This window comes from Aythya marila (assembly GCF_965140915.1).
Source record: "Aythya marila genome assembly, chromosome: 4".
NCBI classification, from domain to species: domain Eukaryota; kingdom Metazoa; phylum Chordata; class Aves; order Anseriformes; family Anatidae; genus Aythya; species Aythya marila.
Genome location: NC_139045.1, coordinates 58203847 through 58219616, shown reverse-complemented (window position 1 = coordinate 58219616; position 15770 = coordinate 58203847). Strand labels below are relative to the sequence as shown.

Here is a 15770-nt window from a genome sequence, read left to right as displayed (position 1 = left end):
GAGAGATGGCAATTATATGTATGTAGGAAAGTGTTCATTTCTGACTATCAGAGCAACCTGGAAGAGCAGCAGCTAATGGCTTAAGCAAGCCACCAGATCTTATTGACAAATAAATTATATACATCTTTCACTAACAGGGACAGATGTCAGGCTCCTTGCCCAATGACATCACCTTATCATAGTTGGGTAGCATTTCAATGACAGAAAACTCACCCAAGTACCTACAATCTTCCAAGGAAATGAGGACTTGGCACCACATGGATGAGACAGAAAGGACCATCAGACACAAGAGAGCACAAGGCTGAATTTTATCCCCACCCCTCACTGCAGCCTGGGCTATCAAGCACACATTCTCAAATTTTAGCTGAGAAGTGACTTTAAAAGTAGCTATTGTATCAGAGTGTTAACCAGAGTCACAGCATACTCTTGAAAACAAACCACATTCTCCAGAAGGCCTGGCATTGCTGCAGATAGCCAGCTGCTATTCTAAGCCCTTGGGTCACTTGCCGAGGCCTTACGATCACCTCTAGTCCCTCAGAGAAACCTCACTGAGCAGATATTCATTATGTGCTTTGAATGCAAATTGCAGAGGTCATGTAAATGCAAAATATCACCAATGAGTAAACCAGGTTATAAGTCTAAATTATATTCGTTATGCACTGAATTTATACATCGTTCTGGTAACTCCTAGCTCTTTGCAGTTTAGGTAGCATTGTTTTAATACCTTCCGCATTTGGAAATATCTCAACCTACAGGCTAATATGTTTAACTTGAGGGCAGTTTATCTTTTAAGCTTCTTACAGTCTAACTGCTTCCTAGGCCAACTCTGAAGTCGTGGGAGAAGCTCCTCAGATATAAGGTGTTTTTAGTGAGCAGTAAATATTTCATGGGGAACTGTTTGTGTGCAGAGATCAGGATTTCAAGCCTGTTTGATCTTGTGCTGGAATATTGGAAGTAGAACAAATGCAGGTTTTTCACTCAGCACTTCTTTTGTAAAGGCCTGATTCTTTCTTGCATTTTCTTTGCAAGTTTTTCATATCCACAGAGGGAAGAAATGTGCTATAGTGGCATATATTTTTCATTCCTTTTTTATTTAGCACAATCATTTATTTAGTACACTCAGAATTGCATTAGCCCCTTAAGACTTTTTGGTTTTGTTTTTGGAAGTCCCCTCTTTAACGCAACCTATAAAACATTCATATTCCTGCCTAAGGTTAGGTATGCTGGATCTACATGGTACATCTTCACTGAGTCTCTGCTTAACTCTTAGGAAATTCATTTGTTTAGTTTCTGACATCCACATTGAACATACACAGTTTCAACAAGCTAAGATTGCCAAAAAGCTACTCAGATGTAAAATAAGTGATCTAATAACCTCTACCTCATGAGCTACTGTCTTTGTAAGTCCTTATCTTCATAGTAAGTTCAGACTTCATAACAAAGTACAAAACTGTAGAAAACTATACAGACTAAAAATAGATAATATCCTATAAATAGTTTGTAACAAATGATTAACATTAATTATTGTCTCTTGCCCAGCTGGGACAATTTTTTTAACAAATGATCTTCCTTTCCCAGGAAAGAAAGGTCTTTCTTCTCTTTTCCCAGGCAACCAAGACTTTTTCTCCCAACTGCATTAAAAATCCACTTGCTGAAAAATCCTCAGCAGCCAGTGAAACTCTGAGAGTGAACTTAAACTTCTGCAGCTGTATCCAAATGGCCTGTAACCTCCCTCTTGACAACTTCCTACCATAATTCCCCAGCCTTGTAGAAGTGAGGTTGTGTTTCTGTGTGTCATTCCTCTCCCCACAGCTTGGAATAACAATCTTAGTACAATCTGAAAACTACTATAAGAATCCTAAGTGAGTTGAAAGAAGGCATTAGCTAAGCTTCATCCCTTCCACCTTTCCTCTCTCCCTTCCTTCCCTTCTTCCTTCCTTTTTCTTTCTCTTTAATGCACTATTACATTACATTGCATACTCTGCAATGATATCCTTCTCTCTCATGGGCAAGCCTGTTCCTAGAAGGAAAGAAGAGAAGAGTGCTGCTAGAGCTGCTCCTTGCAAAAACAAAGGAGTGACCAGAGTCTTACATCAACTTGTCCCTCAGCAGAAAACAAGGGGAACTCTGTGCTCGCAGCATATTTTTTTTTTTAATTGTAACAGTCATGTCTAGATTAATATAAAGAACTGTCTGCTATCTTGTTTACCCTGAGGCCCCTTTTTGTATTTAAAGCAGTGGCAACCTTGCTGGTTACACAACTTCTGCTTTTGCAGAGATGAGCCTTTTGTATGGCATCCTTCTTGTCTTGTAACTGGACCTGCCCCAGGCTCAGAGGATAACTGCAGGTTGGATTTATTATGTAAGTGCTTGCTTTATGCCCAGATCTGAAAAGTACTGGGAAAGAGGATGGTGAGGATCATACCACTGACAAAGTCTTGCTCAGACTCCTTAGCCATGGACTACACACCAGATAACTAACAGATACCTTGTTCTGAAGGCAGCAGCTCACTCTCAGGCTTCGTTTTCTTGTGCCCCATCTTGCATCAAGTGAGTGCACATTTTGGTTTTATAAGAGATGCCTCCAGAAAGAGAATGCCCAGGAGTCATCTGTGCCTGTTAGGTCATATGGAGGCTGCACGGCCTAGGTAAAGCAAAGCTGGTTCAAACTTTCTTTTGTTTTCTACAAATATGTAGTGCTATTATATCATGTATAGTATTGTACAGCGTTGTATGGTGTTGTACAGAGTATTTTCATGTACTATACGAAATCTGTAACTCTACTATTATAGCAATACTACATGGTTACAGTAATACTGTTATAACAAGAAGGGAGGCAGGCAGGTAAAGGAGTGCTTCCTTCTGCAGTTTTAACATTTGTTGGAGTACCTCCTGCCTGGGCAATGACACATGAAATATGTCACATGTGACCCAGTGCTCTGCTATGCTTACCGTGCAGCAAGTAGCTCCATGGGAGTAACGGAGGTTTTCAGCCATGGTGCTGCAGCACTGCCTTAGCAGTCCTGGCTGCTCGCTGCCATCGCTGCAGTGCCCTCTCCCTTGTTATGGCATGCTTGTTTGGGTAGTCACACAGCTCATCAGGCTGTGAAACTGATACGGCTAAAAACGAGCCTAGCAACAACAACATAAAAGCAGTTTCTGAGCCTGTTTGGTTTCCCAACAAGGACAACAGATGGAGTAGCACGAGGACGCAGACAAGCAACTGGAGACAGGACACTGTGTCAGCTGCCAGATCTCCTGAAAAGATCCATGACACATAGCTGCCTGACACTGCTTATAGTGAATAAAGTTCAGCACTTGAATATGTCTGTGGAGAACCAGGAGCAAAGAAATACATATTTTCTTGTAAAAGCTATTTTTTTCATTATGTATTTTTCCATACTAGCTGACTGATCCTACATAAAAGTGATATCCTGATTGATTTGGATACATTTACATGAATAATATTAGCTGTTCTTAGAAAAGCACCTATTCAGCATTTTTTCACAGAGATACACATCATATGACATCAGCTTTACTTTTCCACAGATACTAGTGGAAAGTAATTAATATCTTGGAGCAATTTTATTGTGAAGAATCCTAGACATTTTTCCTTTCTTTTAAAAGAAGGGAACGCTGCTCAGCATCCTGTGGGGGAGGATGATGGGCTAAGGACTGAGTCTTCAGAACAAATATTCTCTGAGAAGCAGGCAATGTCCTACAGCAAAACATTTTGGTCTGCAGGAGCAGTAAAGCAGGAAAAAGCATTTCAAGTTTTCCAAAATGTAGCTGAAACACTGTAAACCTTGTGGAGGATATTAAATCAAACAAGAGTCTTATCTGCTTGTCTTTTTAATAGTGTATTTATTTGGATTTATTAAAATCTCAAATAACCTGAACAAGACCTGAGCAGCTCTGTTGCCTGATAGACATTCATACAACAGAAAGCTCTAATATCCCTCCTACACGTGCTGTAACTCTGAAGCTCTCCCATAGGTGTAGTTTTTATAAGCTTTCTGATCTACTTTTGTCAAATAAGCCACATTAACCAAGAGCTGATTGTTGGACTGCTGTAAGTTAACCATCAAGTCATTTGGACAGAAATGAGTTAGGGAGCACTTACATAAATTGTTTTCTTGGAAGATTAGGGTAGCAGGGAAGTGTTAACAGTCCAGCGGAGAGACATTGCTAGGAAGTTGAAGGTAATAATGTTTTGTAATCCCCAGGATGGATCTAGGAGAGGTTTGCTGCCTCTGCTTTACAAACGCTATGGAACAATACCCTGTACAGATCCTGCAGGTGGTCTGTGGTAGTTTATTTGTAGCCACAGCTCCCCCCATCTCTGTTCTGACTGAGAGTAAATGCCACTGCTGGCTAATGCCATGGTGATTAATAGTACTGAACTGAAATATTCTCAGTAGTTAATACTACTAATAAGAAATGGCTAACAGGCATATTCATAACCTGCTTTATCATGTCTTAACAATTTGCTTTTCTGAATTAATTCCACAATAGTTAAGATTGAAATTGGTGTCAGGACTTTCAAATCCATCTACCTATTTGATTGTTCCGAAATTTGTCCTGTTTCACAGGGTCAGTATGAAAAATGCTAACTCATTTCAGCACAAAGTTTTTAAGATGTAGTCTATCCTAGCAATCTTGCATTCACAAAATCATCCAGTTTTGCTTATGCCTATCATCTGGATGCTCCCTGGAGGAATCCTACTTTAGATTTATCTCAGCTCCAACATTGTTTTCCCCCTGGGGAAAAGGAGAAAGAGCAGGGTGTATAAAAGATGAGAATGCCAAGGGGAAAAACAGCAGTGGCAAAGGGACAGAAAAGCACAAGAGCTGACAGTTACAAAAGAAAAAGAAGCAGAAACAGAAGAAAGATGAAGAAAAATTAATCTTTCTGAACAGAGCCTCTTCTTAGACTTTCTAAAGGGATGTGGTTCTAAGGAGAAGATGGAAGAGTCACAGGAAGTAAGACTGAAAGAAAAATCACTTGAAGAAAAGGAAGGGTATCACCTTCTTTTGACTTAATGCCCCCAACGAACATTTAATGTGCAAGTTTGTGTCTCTTCACCAGAGAATATGGTGAAGAGACACAAATTTGTAAGCTTGTATATTTTGTATAAAAATACACTGTATTTTTTATTTCCTCCATCAGCTTTCCTTTAGATTCAAATAGATCTGCTGCTACTGTCAGCAGCTCCATAAACCAGATCTGTGCCGGAATATTAACAAGGGCTTCTAATTTTGAAGGCGAGATAAGTAAGGTTTTCTTTATCACTTATAGTGTTCTTGTACCTTCAATGTTAAGACTCCCCCCCCCGAGTACAGATTCCCTAATTTGTAGGTAGGTCTTCACAGACAGAAATATGTGTATATTTTATATTGTCACATAATTAAATGTAGTTCTTGAAACTAGTGTTAAAACCATCACCACCTCCAAAAAAAGTCCCAAAACATTCGGCTATTTCCCATTCACATCAAATAGCTTATTAGAGACAGGAGTAGGGCAAAAGACTGTGTTTTTGCTCTATGTTTATTTGGAGCGTGCTCAAGTGATGATGCATGGGCCTGCAGAAATGACTTGGCTACCTTCTCTTCTTAACCCAGAGGAGGAGTGGATGCAATGTATTCATGCTACCAGGTAAACTTCTTACCGCATGTACTGGGTCTGGCTGGAATGTTAACTTTCCCGGCAGCAGCCCATTCAGTGCCGTACTCTGTACTTGTAGCTGGAACAGCAGTGTTATCACACCAGTGTTGTGTCTGCTGCTGAGCAGCAGTGGCACAGCATTGGGCCTTTCTCTAACCCTCCTAGGGGGTGGGCAAAAAAGTGAGGAGAGAAACATCACTAGGGCAGCTGACCTAAACCAATCAAAGGGATATTCCATACCATGTGGTGTCACACTCAGCAATAAAAGGTGGAAACAGGAAGAAGAGGGGAGGGGTGGGCTCTCGTTGAGAAGACGTCGGTCCTCCTCTCGAACACCGGCTGCGTGCGTTGAGGCCTTGCTTCAAGGACGTGGTCAATCATCGCTCATTTGTGGGAAGTAGAGAGTAATTTCTTTCCTCTGCACTTCCATATAGCTTTCATTTATTTTGTTTATTTGTTTTCCTCCCTTTTTCCCCTTTCCCTTTTATTTCCCCTTAGTTAAATTGTTTAGTTCATGGTAGTCTTTATTTAATTATTATAATTATTTCCTTTTAATTAAATTATCCTTATCTCAACCCGTGAGTTGTTCTTTGCTTTACTTCTCCCCCTCCTCATCTAAAGGAGGGGGAGTGAGCGAGCGGTTGTAGGGTTTAGCTGCCCAGCATGGTAAAACCACCACACCGCAATGATCTTCCTGAAACCTGTAAGCAGTCCCTGTACAGTCAAGAGTCGAAGCCAAGACTGTCCCAAAAGTTCTGTATTCCACAACAGTTCTCTAAGAACCATATATCTTTCTCGTTCAAAGTCCTAATACAAGAAAACTGCTTTAAGAACAGTAGCCAATGCTATTAAATAGCACCTGTTCTCTTAAGTCAACTGTGAAGAGTGTGATGCATGCAGACACTGCTGGTGAGGTACACCAGGGCAGATCTGGAGTCTGAGCCCAGCTCTGCAGCCCACAGTTTGAAGGGGATGTTGAGAAACTGGAGAGGGCCGTCCAAGGACCACCGAGATGGGGGCATCAAGGAGTGGTTGGTCATTGGCCATCAGCAAGCAACCAGGAGTAGCTGAGGGAGCTGAGCTTGCTCAGTCTGGAAAAGAAGAGCTAAGCAGCAGTCTACCAGCAGCCTACAGGGCTTGAAAGGGAGTCACAAGGACCCAAACTCTTCTCAGTAGGGACAGAAAATGCAACAAGGGGCAATGGACACAAACTGCAGATAGGGAAATGTGGGCTAGACAGAAAGAAAAACTCACTAGGAGGACACTGCAGCACTAGAGCAGATTCATACCACTGCTTCCCCAAGGAGACAGAGAAATCCCCATCCTCCAGGGTTTTCAAGGCTCACCCAGATAAAGCCAAGGCTGACCTGGTCTAGCACTGTTAATAGTCCCACTTCACATGGAGCATGGACAGCATGATCTCCAAAGGTCCCTTCTGACCAATCTTTTTACAACTCTGTGAACCGAAAGTAAAGCAGAACGTCAGGAATGCTTTGAGAGCAGTTCAGTCACAGCAGAGTAAATTAAAAGATGTCATCAAATTATTGCTTGGCTGATGTCGCTGACATCTCAGGTGAGGTAACTATATCCAAGCAGCATAATTCGTAATCTTCAATGACAGCTTCAGTAAGAGTCCTACTAATGTAAGGTATGTGGATTTTAAATCACATTACCTTTCCAACTATAGAGATGTAATTTCCTGTAGATTACTACTGGATATCTTCCATTATAGATGTCCAGGCCAAGTTTCATTAATACACAAACAGCACTATTTCTCATCTTTAGCAAGCAGGCACCTTTCCTTAACACTAAATTCACCTTTAAATAAAAGCACCAAACAAACTAAAAAATTCATCTCCACCTAAAAACAAAGCTTCCCCAAAAATCTCCAAAAGTGAATGGAAAAGAAAAAGCAGCCAAGGGTAAGAAAAGGAAAACACTGATTAATGAGATTTGTTTGTTCTGGGGTGTGATCAAACAGACCAGCACCACAGTCAATGATAAAAGGAGGCAAAGTGCTGTGCAGACTGTTATATTCATCTGCTTAAAATTCACATGGTCTGAGTGCTAGAATAATTTGCTCCACACCATCTGGCAGATATAAGAAGTACGAATATGTAGTGGGGGGGAGGGTGCGAGGAAATTTTCTGCATTCCTGTAGGATGTAGAAATATTGTACTGGAGTTTGCGACTTAAATCATACATCACTGTTCAATATATTAAACGCACAAATAAGCTGTAAACAATCCAGCAAATGCTAATTTTTAAACCATGTAGAAATAAACCTACAACATTAGTCTAATCCTACTCTTTGTATTTGAACTAGAATCTAATACAAGCCTTGAAATGCAATGCAGCAAGTGAGTGTGAGTATTACTCACTGGGCAGTGTGAATTGTGTATTGTTATCCATGCCCCAAACAGAGAGGATAACTGTTGTAGCTCTCAGCTAGACCTCTTAGCCTCTCTTATAAGCCCAAATTTTAAAAATTCTGCCAAACAACTGTGAAATCCTCCAATGTCGTTCAAGAAGCAAATATTCCTAGAAGATTTAAGCTGCTGAGATATGTAGAATTAACTTGTATATCTCAAGGAAATGTGAAAGCCACTTTTCTAAATGTGTTTCTGTGTTCCCTCCACAGGAAATAGACCATTCTTATACCTTTTACTTTCATAGTTAAGTGTGCAAGTTATGCAGCTTTTTCCTACTTTTGATACTTATTCAGCCCCTGGTATCACCCAAAATGTTTGACAAAGAATTCACAAACTGCCCTGAATGCAGTCAGGCACATCATGGGTAATGCATGAGACCTGAATCAACCACAAAACCTAGGTGAACCTGAAGGAAAGACAGTTGTCCTGTTTTCTTGCATATTTTATCCCTTAGCTAACAATTTATTTTTTTTAACTGAAGAAACTGTGTTATTTCTATATTTTTAATGATACTGAGATCATGTGGCTGCCTATGCAGGTTTGATTCCCATAGAATAACTTCTCAGAGCAACCACTTCCGAGGTTTTCTTTTACCTTTTATCACTGAAGAATTCTTAGAAGGCACCAAAGCTCGTATTGCATGTGGATAACCAAATGTTGCTCTCAGATTAATACCTAGGGACCTGTAGCTAACAAGACAGCAAGCAGTAGCTGAGGAGCTGTTTTCTCTGGTGAAGTAGACGTGGTGGTGAGACCCTGACCAACAGGCTTAGGAGAACTCAGATGAGACAGACAGAGATGTCCCTGGCCTGTCAGCCTCTCCTTTCTATTTGGGAGGCCTTCATGTGTAATGTACCTGGGAGTCTGCCTGCTGTTGTGGCTTCTTTCCTTACCATTGAAAGTGCAACCATGGCAGAGTGAGGAAGGGAACAGTCTCAGATAGTTAAAGCTACATCTCCTGGACCCCACATCAGGCAGCTCTGAGAACTCCCTCCCTTCCAGTTTCAACCAATAAAACATATAAATTTGATCAGTTTATCAATACAACCTTGTTGAGCTACATATGTGGGAGCTGATGTTGTCACATTAAAATGCCTGAGAAAGAGTTAATCCTTATGCAAGAGTCCCAAGAGCGTTGCTGTATGACTACGCGTCTTAGACGACCAGAGTGTTTCCGCTTCCCCGGGCTGTTGCAAAGGATATTTAATTACAGCAATACTGCTGCCCCAGTGCTTTTACAGTGTTGCAAGGCAGCCATAAAGGCTGAGAAAGCATTCTCCTTCTAAGCTTCTGTTGTTAAGTGGCTTATAATGTTTCCAAAATGTGACCTTTAGAGCTGGAATTTATTGTGCTTGCATTCAGTCCAAAACTAATTTAATTAGGAAGTTCCAAGAAAAAACTGTTTACCAAGTATTGAGTCAGCTAGGTGGCAAAGAAGTACTTTTCAATTGCTGAAATAATTCTTCGAATGCACAAGAAAATTTTACAATAATAGAAATTTTTATTTGAGTTCAAGCATGCCACATATCACAGCTAAAGGATAACCTCATTGCATGCAACCCCTCTTCAGATTTCTCTGTCATTTATGGCCAAACAGTTTTCTCCATCAGAAGTCTCCGACAGCGATTTCCAGACATTGGCTGTTCTTGTCTCAACTCAATGTCTGCCTCTTTACTCTTGCTAGGAAGTGGTGGCCAAATATCACTTCTCGAGCGGTGATGTCTCAGTATTCATAACGGTATTACAAGCCACTTCCACCCCATATGACCACATGCTAGTGGTGGTAGCTGGTCTTCAGTGCTTTGTAGTTCCTGAAAATTGATGGCCTTTTTAAACATTTTTAACACTTTACTGGCTCATGTCAGCACAGTACTGACAGGGACATATGCATTCAGCCAGGTGAAGGGCTGAAAAGAGAGGAAAAGAGGAGGAAAACAGGGACTGGGAGGAGACTGAGCTGTGCAGTGTCACAAGGTGTGGCCAGCTTGATGCTTGTGGTGAAGGACCGAAAGGCAGAGAGGAAGGACACGGAGCAGTAGCTGCTGGTGGTCTGAACATGACAGAGTAGTGCAACTGAGTCTAAAATATCACCTCTAGTGGTGATGGACACAGAAAAACACAGATGACAAGGAGATTTTTAGGAGATGGGTGGCTGGGAACAGAAGATGACAGTGAGGGAGCTGCGGGCTCCTTTACTGATCCTTCTGCTACGCCATGGGCCCCTCTGCTGCTACAGCCATCGAAGGCTTTTGCTGTTACTCCTCCTGCTGACCTGGACGTGCCTTGACCCAGGCCTTTTGGCCTTGAAAAGGAGATGGATATGCTTTTCTTCGATCCGGGAAGAATGGGATACATAAGGCCTGAAGACCGAGTTGCTTGACAACTTAAAGCGAGACATATTGTTCAAAAGGAATGGAAAATGGAGACTTGTATGTAATCAAGAAAAGGAATGGAAAATGGAGACTGTTAAGTCATGGAACTTAAAGGATTGTTTGTTACCTTTTCTGCTTGTGAATATGTATAGGCGTACTCGATTTTAGTAAGTTATGGAACTTAAAGGATTGTTTGTTACCTTTCCTGATTGTACATATGTATAAGCATACTCGGGTTTAGTATGTAAAGCAATGTTCTGTATATTTAGAATGGTTGGTGTTCGTGTGTGCGTGTTGGTGGAGCATAGACTCCCCGCACACCCAGCGCTGTTTACTTGCCTTTTATAGCTTTTATACCTTTTAGAAATATTTGTTTTATAAATATTACAAAATTCAGATTTTGTAACATTTATAACACTTTGGAGACTCATTTATAACTCATTTATAACACTTTGTAGACTCAGGAGTTGGACTCAGTGATCCTCGTGAGTCCCTTCCAACTCAGGACATTCTGTGATTCTATGACCCCAGTGGAGAAGTGGTGAAAGGTGACAACCAGACCAAGATACGGTAGGTTTGCCAGGATGGATTTCAGTGCAGAAGTTTCCTCCTCAAGTCTACTTCAGCCATGAGCTAGGGATGGCCCTCTGTGTGGTAACAGGCCCTGGTGGTGATGTCACAGCGTATCCCTCCTGTATCCCTCCTACATCCCTCTGCCGTGGGTGCCAGCTGTGGCCCAGTTGCTTGTGGGGCCTGTAGGAGGAGGACCCAGAGAGAGCATTGTGCCTATCTGGGGACATCCTGCTGCGATGGAGAGGCTGAGAGCCCTTAGCGGTGAGGGGCAGCGGGAGGGAGGTTGGGGGCTGAAGCAAGACCCTTCCCAGCAGGCTGCTTGGGGCTGCATCTCCTGCGGAGATTTCTCTCCCAACTGGCCAAGATCCTCGTCCCTACCAGCTCCAGCCCCCTGCAGCCAGCAGCACCGATGCCACCTGCTCAGTTCTTTCCTTCCTTCCAGGTGTGGGCTGCTGGCCCAGACGTAGACGTCGCCAGGGCAGAGGCAGGGTGCCAGGGCCTGTCCCTGAAGCGTTCCCGACCTCTGCCACTGTTGCGACTTTGCTAGAGCGCCTGCAAGACGAGGAGGTGAGCTGGGGGCTCCCCACCATGATGCAGCGGGGGGAGCAGGGGGAGGCTGTGCCTGGCGGCACCTCTGCTCTCCTGGTTTTCTCATCCAGAAGCCCCGGCACAGGGCAGTGCCCAGCCTGGAGCTTCTCAAGGAGCAGTCATTTGCCCAGGCCCCATCCCAAGGTCCCATGGCTGCCCAAGCCCAGAGGCCAGGGGATTTGTGTCCCTATTGCAGCTTCCCAGCCCCAGCAGCACATCCCTAGGCTCTGCAGAGCGAGGGCAGGCAGCTGGTGGCACGCTGGGAAGAGGAGCAAAGCAAGTGCAACTGATCCCTATGGTGGTCTGTCCCCAGGGTGACAGAGCGCAGACTTACTGCGAGCTCGAGACCGTCTTGTGGGGAGATGACAGCTGCCTGCAGTGCGGTGTCGTCAACCGGCTGCTAGCAGAGGTGTCCTGGGACCTGACAGCTGACCAGGTGAGATGGTGCTCTTGGAAGGCGATGAGAGCAGCCTGCCAGGCATTGGAGGGCAATGCGGAGCAGCACAGACAGGTTTTTCTGGCCTTGGGGCCCCACAGAGGCTCCCCAGTGGCCCTGAGGGATCAAGCGGCTGGGGAGAAGCCTGCCTGGGCTAGCGGGGAGCAACAGCTGGGGAGCTGCTCACCTTCCTTCCCCAGGGGACCAGAGGTGGCAGCCGCCCAGCCCCAGGCACAGCTATCCCCAAGGGGTGTTGTGGGGGAGTAGGGGCCATCTCCCCAGTGCCTCCAGCACACAAAGTCCATTTGAGATGAAGCCCCGTAGCCAGGGCTGGCTGGTTCGCAGATCAGGGGATCGCAGGATGGCTGAGGCTGGCAGGGCCCTCTGGGTCCACCTGCTCCAAGCCCTGCTCCAGCAGGGCCACCCAGAGCAGGCTGCCTAAGACCACGTCCAGGTGGCTTCTGAATATCTCCAAGGAGGAGCCCCCACAGTGTTTCTGTGCCAGTGCTCCGGCACTTGCAGCTGTTCAGCCCGTACAAGTGCCCCACTCAGCCTGTCTCCCGGGGGCAATTCACCTGAGCCTCTTTTTCAGGGCGTGACGGAAGACACAAAGGTGGCTGCCAGCGACGTCCTGGTGGCTCTGGCCCGCTCCCACTTCAGCTTTGTGCTAGCCGAGCTCCTGGCCCAGCTGAATGCCCCAGGGAAGATCTCCAAGGAGTTCGTGCTCATCACTGTGGGCAAACTCCTCAGCACCAACGGTACGGTCCAGCACTGCCATCCTCCCTCCCGCTTTGGGCCAGGCTGGGAGAGCTGGGATAGAAAGGGATCCTTCCCCTCTCCACGCTGTTAGAAATGGCTCAGTCTTCAAAATAGGATTAAATAAAAAAAAATAGGATTTATTAAAAGAATAGAGGTAAGCAAACAGCACTGGGTGCACCAGGAGTCTCCGCTCCACCAGGACGCACACCAGTTACATCAAGTAGCTGATTTTTATGCTCCTAGACTAATACATATTCATTACTACTTCTAAAAAAAATAGGTTATTATAATTAGCTTCCGGGGTCCAGTCCCTCCTACTGGAGCATGCGCATCAGTCTCCGGTGGTCCCTCTGGGGGTCTCTAGGGGTCTTTCATGCTGAAGGCTCGTAGTCTTCCTCTCCCAGTTTTTTTCTTGTCCTTCCCCTTTGTACTCCTTGGCACCGTGTCAAGTTTATACAGCATCCCCTGCAGGTCTTGTCTCCTAGCTGTCCTTCAGCTTCTTTTTTTTCTTCTTCTTAATCTGTTGGCCACCTGGCCAGATATCAGAGGCTTGCATAGTATCCCATAACAGTCACTAGTTGTTATCAGTTGTTCTGAAACCCCCAGACATCAAAGACTTCATACAAACACAAATAGCTTTCTTATTGACACTTCACGGGTAATTAAAACATTCCTCACCAGCCATTCACAGGGACAGTCACACCTGTAGCAGTATTAAGTTAATCTCGAAGAAGACAAAAAAAAGGCTGTAACTGTTAGAAATAGAAGTCCGGAATAACAAAGGCAAACAGGTTCATAAATTTGAGGAGTATTTTCTGAAGACTTGATAAATTGACTAGAATTAGGGGGAGACTGGGACACACTGCATCTGTGGTTCAAGAATTAAATTGCCAGCGCAGGACCCAGAGGCAGACAGGGCTGTTCTTTATTGACACGAATTGTTAAAACATTCCTCACAACGCAATCCGTGCTGAGCTGGGGGGCACCGTGGCTGCAGCGCCTCCTCCCTCGCTGCCAGTGCCGGCTGGGGGCTCTGACCGTGGCCACTCTCCGTTCTCTTCGCAGCCCTGCAGTGCATCCCCTTCATGCGCGTGGTGCTGTTGGGGCTGCGCACCGTGGTGGGCCAGTTAGGGAGCGGCCGGATCCTGCGTGCTGCCTGCGGTGGTGAGTGGACCCTGGGGAGGGGCAGGGGCAGGGGCAGGGGCAGGGCAGCCCCTGGCACCTCGCTCTGGTCTCAGAGCGGGCATGGCGGGCCTGAGCCCACGGTGCTGCCAGCCCTGGGCCATCCCAAAGCGTTGGGGGCGCCTGGAAAGGGTGGGTGAAGGTTTCTGTGGGCTGGAGGTGAAGGTGCCGGGGAACTCCTGGGTCCCTTTGCTGCCTTCCTGGGCTTTCCTACCGGGTGAATGTGCCCTGATGGGCAAAACTTGGGGAAGGGAAGGGCAGGGGCTGCAGAGGAAAATGCTGGAGCCTGCGAGGAGAAGGTGTCATGTGGAGGACAGAAACGGTGTGGCATTGTCATTGAGACACCTCGAGCACACAACTTGCCCTCGAACCTAGATCTGCTCCTGAGCTGAATGAACTGTGCTTCCAGCAGGCTGGCGGGGGGTGCCGCTCCCTTCCCTGCTCCAGGCTCCTTTTTCTCTTCTCTTGGTGCAGCTCTGGAGCAGTGGGCCAAAGTGGTCAACGTTTACATCTGCACCTGGAAAGGATGCTCCTTGCCTGCTACAGAGAAGGAGCAGCTCTATGAAAACCTTTCCCAGGTGTTCTGCTCTGTGGCAAGAAACTGGCTGGACTGCCAGGAGGAAGAGGTGAGAAGTGCTGCTTTCCCAGCTGGGGACGGCAGCAGGGATGTCCCCTGTGCCTGTGCCTCTGTCTGTGCCCAGCGGGCTGGCTGCAAGAGGCCCCAGACTGGCTCTGTGCCTGGGGCTGGGGGCTCCCTGCGGGGAAGCAGCTGAAGCCCAGGGCATTTGGGCAGGCAGGGCGGGGGTGAGGGGTGGGGAAAACCTCTCTGCCCTCCAGAGCAAGCCCATCTCCTGCAGGGCAGAAGGGAAAGGGCAAGGGGAAGGGAGAGGGAGAGGGAGGGAAAAAGGGCAAGGGAAAGGCCTCTCTGTGGGCAGGGCAGACCTTCAGCCTTTGACACTGGGCCTCCCCGGTTCCTCTCCAGGACAAGCAAGCTGTCATCGGGGCCATGACTCCCTTGATGCGTGTCCTCCTGCACAAGGAGGAGCACCGGGAGCATGTCTGGGAGCAGCTCCTCTGGCTCCTGCACCAGTATCGGACGGTCCAAGACGCCTCCAGGGTGACCAAGGTGAGGTGTGGCGCAGGGCCTGGCACGGCCGTGGGGTCTGTGCAAGTGGCACGAGGGCTCAGGAATCTGTGGCATGCAGGGAGGAGCCAGGGAGCTCCCCTTAGAGAAACGTGCAACAGGGAGGTCAGTGGAGATGCGAGGCTCCCTCGGCTCTTCAGGCAAGGGAAGAGCAACCGTGATGGGGCCAGGAGGGAGCCAAGAGGGAGCCAAGAGGCAGTGGGGCCCACCTCTGGGAGATGGGAGGCTTTGCTCCCACCTCCCTGGGGGCTGTTTGCACGGGGAGCTCTGTTGCTGTGCACAGTTTCTCCATTCGCAAGTGGCTTGACATGGCTTCGGCCCTTTCTTCCTCTCCTGTTCTCTTGTAGAGCCTCCTTTATTTCCTGGAGGCCCTGGAGCAAGTTCAGATCCCCGTCCCCAAGGGCAAGTGTCTTGCCATCAGCAGTGTCGTGTACAGCGAGGTAAGGGGAGCCTGCACCCACACAGCCATAGCAATTCCCTCTTGGCTGAGTCTCGGGAGGACTCCAGAGCCCCGAGTCTTTGAATGCTGCTCGGCCTTGGCTCCTGGGTGGCTCCTGGGTGCTCCAGACCTGTGCGTGTGTCCCTGGGGATGCTGTGGGGTGGGCTGGGTTTTGGCTGG

At 46.4% G+C, this 15770-nt stretch overlaps 1 protein-coding gene across 1 annotated transcript in view; it reads left to right on the top strand.

Moving 5' to 3' along the window:
- Nucleotides 1-11925: 11925 nt before the first annotated feature.
- LOC309877822 (maestro heat-like repeat-containing protein family member 2B) overlaps nt 11926-15770 on the top strand; it is a gene marked incomplete at both ends in the record, with an annotated part of 31763 nt that continues 27918 nt past the window's right edge. The window contains 5 exons of the mRNA XM_082759586.1: nt 11926-12066; nt 12659-12824; nt 14482-14633; nt 14990-15133; nt 15499-15591. Of these exons, the coding sequence (XP_082615712.1) occupies nt 11926-12066; nt 12659-12824; nt 14482-14633; nt 14990-15133; nt 15499-15591 (696 nt within the window). The remainder of the gene's footprint in view (nt 12067-12658; nt 12825-14481; nt 14634-14989; nt 15134-15498; nt 15592-15770) is intronic.